This window comes from Vigna unguiculata, chromosome 9, assembly GCF_037176805.1.
Source record: "Vigna unguiculata cultivar grain cowpea cultivar isolate G323 ecotype 2 chromosome 9, ASM3717680v1, whole genome shotgun sequence".
Lineage (NCBI taxonomy): Eukaryota > Viridiplantae > Streptophyta > Magnoliopsida > Fabales > Fabaceae > Vigna > Vigna unguiculata.
In genome coordinates, this window is record NC_140800.1 from 29,705,530 (window position 1) to 29,715,502 (window position 9,973).

The following is a 9,973-nucleotide window of genomic DNA, read 5'->3' on the forward strand; positions in this document are numbered from 1 at the left end:
TAAAATGCAAATGATCAAGCATAGTGTGGTGATGATTCTGATTTGTGGTGGAAACTAGCTGTTGTAAGAGCTATAGAAAGAAAGAAAAAGAGAATAAAAAGAATACAAGCAAATGCTAAAAAGAATCAAAAGAAAAGATCAAAAGAAAGTGGCAAAAGAAGTACACTAGTTTGAGAGCATTATTTTGTTGCATTTCTATTGTTCCAGTTTCTCTCTAACTGCACACTATTTGTATTTGATTTCTCATAAAACATTGACCGGTACAAATCCAAATCTAATTTTTGCCTCTTTTAGCTAAGACATAGACGAAAAAGAGAAAAAAAATCATTGAAAAATGTTGAGAAATGAAAAAAATGAAAAATAGTTGAAGTAGAGGCTTGAATTCACGTTTTTGGACTAGCAGTGAGTGAAAAATAAAATTTCAGTGCAGTTTTCTAGCTTATTTTGGTTGTTTTTCATCCATTCTAGTGCCATTAATTAGATAATTCATTTAAGTGCTTATCTTGTTTCTTTACCTTATTTCTAGTTTGTCATTTCTTTGGTAATCCTTTGAGTTTGTCATGGCATTATTCACTTTTGGTTTAACAATTATAATTTTGTGCTTTTCTTGCTTTATTTCTTGACCTCTTTTGGTTTGGTTTCTATATTTGGTGCATACTTCTTTTTGGATGTGATCTAACTTTCCTAAGGTAGCATCCTAGGAAATGGAGTACCTGGTCCCGAAAGAGAATCCTCTTTGGTGAGATCAAGAGGAAGTGCAAGAGTGAAACACTTGTGAGGACCAAGCCAAGAAGACAAAGCCAAGAAGACCTTTTAAATTTTATGCACTTTGATTGTATTCAAATTGAGTTGTAAAATTGTCATGTTTTCCTTCTTGTGTTCATGGCCTAGTTAGGTGTCTTGGGGAGTCTTAGGTACTCAATCCCATCTCCTAACTAGAACATCTTCTATACATTAGTGAAACGCTTTTAGTGGTGATGTTTGAAGGTTCCAAGTGCCTTATACTTCTACCAAAACTTAGGCCACATATAGCTTCTAATCTTTCTTGTTTTTAATTTTCTTGTTTGATAGTTTAGTGTGTGTCAACTTAGTCTTTGAATTAATTTCATTTAAGAACTTTTGTCCATAAGTTTCAAGTTCCCTTGGTGTCGCAACTGGAATCGCGACGGGACGACGAACCAAAAAAGAAAACGGGTTTAAAAGGAGACTGAAGTCGCCACCACAATTATTTATGGAAAACTATGGAAATCCATAAAAATAAGACAAGTCTACGAAAAATCAGATTTTTGGATTTGGGAGTCGGTTACGCGTACAGAAGGTGTTAGCACCCTACCGCGCCCGCCCGAGGTCGGTACCCTTAATTAAACACGCAAGTTGATGTGGTTTTCAAAATATTAATTTTCCCAAAAATAATAAGACAATATATATATATATATATATATATATATATATATATATATATATATATATATATATATATATATATATAAAAGATACAAAAATAAGTTTTTGGTTTTTTTGGGCCCGACAAGGATTGACCTTGGTCTTACGTATTCTCATTAAAAATGAGAAATCAGGGTTACGTAGTTCTTTAAGAGAAACGATTTGGAAAACTATTTGGAAAAAAATTTAAATTTTTTGGAGGTGAACTTGACAAGGACTGACCCTGCTCCTACGTATCTCACAATGGAGAATCAAGGATCACGTAGTTATTAAAAAGACTTTTTGCTTGAAAATGTAGATGTTTTTGTATTTTGAAAATTTTGTTTTTTTCTTGGTATTTTTGAATTACTTGAAAATATGTGATATGAACGATCAGACGAATACTAAAAGAGAAATAAAACTACTTTTGGTATTTTTGAAAATGAGTGTCACACGGTACGAGCGACCGAACAAACATTAAAAGAGAAAAAAAAAACTATTTTTGATTTTTTGAAAATGAGTGTCACAGGGTGCGGGCGACCGGACAGACACTAAAAGAGAAAGAAAACTATTTTTCGTTTTTTGAGAGTGAGTGTCACACGGTGCGGGTGACCGGACAGACACAATAAAGCAAAAGAGAATATTTTCATTTTTTAGATTTTTTCTATTTTTTTGTAATTTTTTATAATTTAAAATATTTTTGTTTTATTTTTGTCTTTTTTTTAGAAAATTATAAAGGTAGAATTTAATAAAAAGGATAAAAATGGAAAAAACAAAATGTGAGGGTGCATGAATAATGTGTGAGGTGCATGAAGTAAATGAGGCGTGTTTGTTAAAAGGTGGGGGTGCAGCGAGTAAAAGTCAAAAGTAAAGTGAATCTAGAAGGATGGGTGTGAACTATGAAAAGTGAGGTGCAATCAGTAACAATAAACAAGTCCAAAACAAATATGGACAAATATGGGGTGCGAGGCTGGCAAACATCAGGGGTGCGTAAAGAAATACACAAACAGTCCAAGTGGGGGTGCAGAGATTAAAAATGGGGGGTGCACAAGTAAATAACATGGTCAGACCCAATTTCTACTTAAACTAAACCTAATTAAAATTAAAGCTCTCCTTTACCCATGGCAGCCATCTCTTCTCGTTTCTCTCTTCTTGTTTTCCAGCAGCCACCATGACTTTGACAGTTGAGACATGCGCTCACCTTTTGGCCACCACCAACGACACTAGCCTCCACCGATTGAGACATGCGGGAGGGAGGAACTTTAATGACACTAAATGTTATTTGGTATGACGTGGAAAAGTATTAGCTCAAGTGGTTGAGAGTACTTGGTTATGTGTGAAAGGACTTGGGTTCGAGTCCTATGTTGCCAATTGTGTGTTATTTATTTGTTATTATTTTGATAATATATTTGTGCCTAGTGAGTGATAGTATAATCATAGTATTTTGATGGATAAGGAGCAGCCAGGAGGCTGAAAAAATAGTATAAAACTGCAATTAAGTGACCATTAAGTAGGTATAAAAAGGTAAATTCCGTTTTAGCACTTAAACCCCTAATTAAGACACCTATAAAAGGCCATTTTGGGGGAAAAAAGAAGGGTTTTGGCAATACTGATAATTGACTTTTGAGAGGAGCACGAATTCTGAGAGTGTGAGGAGAGAATTGAGTGCTATTGGGAGAAGACTTTAGAGAAAGAATTAGGTTGACTGGGAAATTGGAGAAGAACCCTCAAAGGCTACAATTTTGTGCAAGGATTCCAGGTTAGGGGAAGCTGTCCTTATGTGTGTACAATTATGATTGTGATTCTATGTTTTCTACTCTCAATTGGATTCAGTATGATATGAATTTCGTATTATATGCACTGTGATTGAGAATTGGTTGATTTGATGTTGTGCACAAAGCCTTTTTGTGTTTTATATGAATTGAATGAGGGTTTTGGTACTGTATTGGTTATTTATGACCAAACCTTTAGTTTTGGTGATTCAAACACGTTTAAAACAGGTTCTTGTGGTTGCTTGATAAAATGAAGTGTTTGGTAGTGAGTGACTTGGGTTTTTGTTATGGTTTTGGGTGATTTTACCCATGAATAGGGGAGAAATACTGTAATTCTCGCCCAAGCGAATCATTCTAGCCTAAGCGAAAGTTGAGAGATTCGTTACTAGTTTAGGAGTCGAGCATCTCGCCTAGGCGACCTGTGTCAGTGTTGAGCAACAGGTTCTCTCGCTCAGGCGAGGATGGCTCGCCCAAGCGAGGTCGTGATGAGACCTGTGCGTGTTGAGCGCGAATCCTTGTTCAGGCAAGGAGTTGTGTGTGGTTGAGCGAGCCAAGGTCTCGCTGAGGCGAGAAGAGCTCGCCTAGGCGAGAAGAGCTCGCCTAAGCGAGACGATATGGTGAAGCCACTATTTCACGCTCGCTCAGGCAAGGTGATTTAGCTTAAGCAAGACAGTTGGACTAGCTTGGGTGAGAACCCTTGGCTTAAGTGAGTATGCTATGTTTTCTATGCTTGTGTGTGCTGTTTGAGATGGTTTGATTGTGATTTCCTAAATTATAGGTATTATTGTGCGTGTGTGTGGTGTTTGGACTGGAAGGACTAAGTCCATAGGATTTTGGGATGTGCATGGCTTGAGTCACGAGTAAGGAGATCGTGATGGGTGGACCGCATGCGGAACATGAACAGTTTAGTTCACCGGAGGTACTCTCGTTGGGATGAATGAACGAGGGAGTTCATCTCACGCTCAACTTGAGAATGCTATGAGTGAGGGAGTTCATAGTAGGAAAGGAGAGTATGCGTGTCCGGGTCCGAGCAAGGGTTTGGATGACGGACGGGAGAGTCCGTGAAGCAGGACTACGAGTGGGATAGACTCGTAGGTTGGGCTACGAGCGAGGAGGGTCGTGGAAGCACATGAAATCCTAAGATATAGAGAGCATGCATGGATTCATAATGGTTATGAGTGGGGAAAAAGGGAGATTTTATTCTAAATGGATGGATTATTATGAAATGTTGGGTGGGTTTATTTTTTTATATGTACTTACATCTTTGTGCATAGCTTACCCAATCTGTTTGTGTGTGGCGAGATGATCGAGTAACTTGTTATCCGGGAGTAGATGATGTTGCAGGTGAGCCAGGATCTACATAGTGGCGAAGAGTGGGAAACAATGGCATGGGAATTTTATAAGCTATTATTTTATTTTCATGTAATTTGAATTATCGAATTTTACTGTTTTCCCGGATCTTTAATTTGTAAAAGGGATATTGGAATATTTTGACTCCTAATATTTTATTATGGATGTTTATAGTTTTAAATTTCCTGCGTTTTAGGGAAATGGTTTACTAATAAATGAGGAATTTATTTATGGCTCATTTATTTTAATTATTTTTAAGTAATATCCTATCGGGATGTTACAACAAACAACAAGAAACTTATTAATGTCTGGAATTTCCTTAACTTTTAGAGAAGTTAAGATCATGTATACTTGAGATCCTTTTAGGATTTCATTGTGATTGGTAGTACTCTTTTTTAATTCTTTTGAGTAAAAAACTTCACCTATGTGTGATTCAAAAATAAAAGTCTTATCGTGACAGTTTAGGAGAACATGATTGGAAGATAACCAGTCCATTCCAAGAACAATATCCAAATGAGACAAGGGTAGACATATAAGATTTACAGGAAAATTTCTGTTGCCTATACAAATATGATAATTTGTGCATGTAAGTGAAGTGGTGATTGAAACATTGGTAGGAGTATATACAATTAAGTCATATGGCAATAAAGAGACAGGTAACTTTAAATGTTTGACACATTCATGTGATATGAAAGAATGAATAGCACCTAAATCATATAGTACATTAACGAGGTGACCATTTATGATGCATTTACCTTGGATTAGATCTTTAGATTGAACAACTTCAGTACCATTCATCGTGAAGACTCTTTCGGTTGTCTTTGGTCTTCCAAGTTGATTCTTTCCTCCATTGTTGCTTCCCTCATTTCCTTGTTCCTTAATTAATTTTTTGCATTCATTACGATAATGACCCAACTTCCCACAATTGAAGCAAGTTACAGTCCTTGTGGTATAATTTCTTGACAGATGGGGTCCTCCATAGTGGAAACATTTGATATGGTTGATTATGCTTGAATTATTGGCAGGAGAGGAATGTCTTTGTCCTGAAGAATTCCACGAAGTATGAGATGGACATTGGTAGGGTTTCTTATTATTGAAATTATTTCTTTTGTGCCTCAAAGGCCCTCCTTGCCTCCACTGAGTTTGCCTTGCTTTAGTATCATCCTCATAAGTCCTACAATGATTTACAAGAGTGGGAAAGGAATAAATCTCTAAATAACCATTTGCTTGTTTAATATTAGGTCTCAATCCACTTTCAAACTTGGAACACGGGAACGTTCATGAACTCTATCATGAAAGTAAGGACAAAACTTTGACAACTCGTCAAACTTTGCTGCATATTCTCCTACAGACATGGTTCCTTGGCAAAGATTAAGGAATTCAACTTCCTTCCTCCTTCGAAGATCCTCTGGAAAATATTTTTCCAGAAACTTTTGTTTGAAGACTTCCCAAGTAATTTGTCTCCCTTCATCCTCCAATTGTTGTTTTGTAAATCTCCACCAATTTTCAGCTTCTTCAACGAGCATAAATGTAGCAAATGTGACTCTATTTGCATCTGCACACGTCATTGTGATGAAAATTTTCTCAATTTTTTCTATCCATGATTGAGCACCTTCAGGATTAAATCCTCCTTTAAATTTTTGTGGATTGTTCTTGCAAAAGGTTTCTAATTCTTGATTTTCCATGAGTTCAACATTTTGTTTTCGGCTCATATTTTCCAGGACAATTGTCATTCTTTCCAATAATTCATTGGTAATGTTTGGTTCGTTATCCATCTTTTCTTGAAAAAATGAACAATTTCCTTAGTTTTCTTTAGAATTTTTTTTAACTATTGTTAAAACTTATCCTTACTATAAGTATTAATTGTTGTTATTACTTACTTTTATAAGTCTACTTATCTTGCATTTCTCTTTTCTAAGAAAAATGTAAGAACAAACAACTTGTACCTCTACTTATTAGTAGAGACTACAAACATGGAAAACACCATACCCAAGGTCTTGACAGAAGGAACTGCTCTGATACCACTAAATGTGACGCACCGACTACTATATTAAATAATTATTATTTGATAAAAAGATGAAATTATTTTTTTTTGTACAATAAGATTTTCCTTAAGAGAACATTAATAATAACATAACTTCCTATTCATATATATATATATATATATATATATATATATAGTTTACATCTTTGTAATTATTTATGAAAGATTACAAAACTTTATATTTGTATATTACTAAGAGTCCTACATAAGAATATAAGATTATCTATATTTTTAATATCTCCTAAAGATATTAATAGAAATTATCCATGAGTCAATCTTCAGAAGATCCACCAATAATATCTTGAACAAATCTCACTGATCAGGTTTCTCTTCTGCTCATGCAACAGATACATATGAAAGAAAAATATGAAAGAAGTAAGGTCTTTATAAGCCTTAAATATCAATCTTAATAAACTCAACAAACAATACAAACATTAGGGGCCTAGATTTGGACCTACAACCACAAAACTTGATCTTGTTTTACCAGACATATGGATCCATATTCCACTTCTAATGATCCATTATGAACATCAAAAGTTACTTTGGGAAGTGATTAGGTAGTTGAGTATTTCTCATAAAACATTGGTACAATCATAATTATTTCTTTCTCGAGAATATTAGCCATTTATCGGCCCACAAAAGAGATATATACTCACTATCTAACCTTGGTGATGTCGAGCAGGTATTAGATAGTCCTAAGTTTGGCTTATGAATATCCTAGTCCAGTGCGCTATTCTGAACTATCCAGATATTCACCTACTTAGTAAAACTTCCTTAGACCCCATCATGGTCCCTGCCTTTCATCCCGCAGTGTACCCAACTATGACTTCCGAAATACAAACACTTTGACACTGGTTTAATCTCAACTTATTGAAACCAGACTTAATTGACATATTCTTAGATATTTTCAAAGGTCATAAAATGTGATGACTATCAAATCATTGTATAAACTATACACAAAGAATATAAAATAAAATTTACATGTAATTTTCTTCTATCCAAGCTCACTGAATAAAATAATATTTATTTTTACTTTACATTTAGTTATTTATTTATTAATTATAAAAAATGATAAAATAAGAATCAAAGCGAAAACTTTAAATAAATAACAAGATAAGGATCAGAATGTTATAAATAAATATAATAATAAAAATATAAATTCATCAATACTAGTGCGTGACTAGAAATATGTTAAATGAAATAAGTAATGTGACTAATGTGTGACTGGAGATATATTAAATGAAATAATTAAACAGGACCAGTGCATAACTGAAAATAAATTAAATGAAATAAATAAATAGGACCAGTACATAATTAGAGATTAAATAAAATAAATAAACAGGACCAATGCATAACTAGAGATAAATAAAATAAAATAAATAAATAAGACCAGCACATAATTGGAGATAAAAAAAATAAAATAAATAATAAGACCAGTGCATAACTGGAGATAAATTAAATTAAATAAATAAACATAACCAGTGCATAACCGGAGATAAATTAAATAAAATAAATAAACATGACCAATGCATAACTGGAGATAAATTAAATAAAATAAATAAATAGGACCAATATATAACTGGAGATAAATAAAATAAAATAAATTAATAGGACCAATTCATAACTAGAGATTAAATCAAATAAGGAACAATATTAGGATCGATGCATAACTAGATAGAGATAAATTAAATAAATATAAGAGGATAATAAATGAGAATAAGTTGAATGGAAATAAATAGAATAATATATGATTCAAAAATAAATAAAGTATTAATATAAAACACATGAGTTTATCAAGATTAATATAAAAAAGCTTAACTTCACTCCCCCTTACCTCCTTACCTTATTGATTAAAGGACACACTTGTAAAAAACTAAGCTATCTTTGAATCTTTACTCTAAACTTTTTCTCTCTTTTCTTTCTCTTTCTCTCTCTCATTTTCTTTCTCCTTCCTTCTCGTCTCTTTCTTTCTCTTCTTTCTTTCTTTCTTTCTTTCTTTCCTTCTCACTTTTTCTCAAGTAACAACTTCTTCTCTTATCTATATATGTAAGTCTATGCATGTGTTTATTTTCAAAATCATCATTACTTACCTTAATACCTTAATGAAGAGATAATGTTTATCTCTTTTACCTTATCTTCTTCTTCTTCTTTTCTATTTTTTTCTTTCTTATCTTCTCTCTTTATCTTCTTATCTCTTTAGAAGATTATTTTTTAATACAAACCTATTTAATAATATTTTAATTAATATATTTTTATCTAATATTTTTTTAATATATATATATATATATACATATTTTATTAGTTTTGTTTTTTTTATTCTTAATAAGTAAAAACTATATCATGATAAAATATATTTTTAATGTTTAAACTACATCATAATAAAATAAAAACATTAATAAAAATAAGTAATTTTCTAAGTTGTTTTTTTAAAAAGAAAATAATACAGTTTATTGAAAATAGAAACGTTACAGTCATAAAGTCCTTTTATATATATATATATATATATATATATATATATATATATATATATATATATATATATATATATATATATATATTAAACAATGTACCACCCCACCCAATTCCGGAATTCGTTTTCCGTTAATGTTACCTTCAACAATTAACTCATAACACAATCGAAAAATACTGGTTCTCACCTCCCAGAGTGCACCTCACTTTCGGAAATGGCCACTACCTCCGCAAGACCTTGTGGAAATGGTCATACAAAAATGAAGAATGTAATATAAAATCACTAAATGCCCAAAATATTCTTTAATCTTACAGAAAGAAGGGAGAGAATATAAGTTTGAGAGGGGTAAAATTTTAAATGAAATAAAAATAATTTATTCTACGGTATTTTTTCAATAATAGAGATAATTGTCTTCAATGAAAATCTCAACCTACGTTGATCTTATTCTTCAGTGAGTTTTCGTCGACATGGAATGAAAATAATATTGTAATTTAATAACCGTCTTATAACACGGTTTTCATCCATATGTCATGAAAATATTTAATCCTATAATTTAAAACTGAATAGATTTTCGTACCGTGTACAAAATATCTATCGATAATATAGAAATGGATGCACGTAATTAATATTTCATGGTCCTAAAATTTCATCATGCAATCTATAAATATATGTTTCCCTGTCCCTTCCTTCCAGGCAAAAGAACTTTTTGTGAGAAATGTCTCCATGGAATTTCGAAGAGCGTGTAGTTTATAGTATCTTTTAAAACGTTGATATTTAAGAAGTTGCAACGGTGACAATAAGAACATTAAAATTGTATAAAATAATTATAATATTTGGATTAAAATAAAAGCGACCACAGCATTTAGCATCCATGATGATTGGTTAGGAAGGTGTGAGTGGTGGGAAAAAAGAAAA

The 9,973-nt window shown here is 32.5% G+C and overlaps 1 protein-coding gene across 1 annotated transcript; it reads right to left on the bottom strand.

The window, feature by feature from the left end:
• Positions 1–5,788: 5,788 nt before the first annotated feature.
• Positions 5,789–6,319, bottom strand: LOC146883873 (uncharacterized). The gene has a single exon (XM_085666752.1). The coding sequence runs from the start codon at positions 6,317–6,319 to the stop codon at positions 5,789–5,791; it is 531 nt and encodes a 176-aa protein (XP_085522878.1).
• Between the last annotated feature and the right edge of the window lie 3,654 nt (positions 6,320–9,973).

Bases quoted from the DNA above. Each gene is read 5' to 3' on its own strand.
- LOC146883873 (XM_085666752.1), bottom strand. From the start codon at position 6,319: ATGGATAACGAACCAAACATTACCAATGAATTATTGGAAAGAATGACA.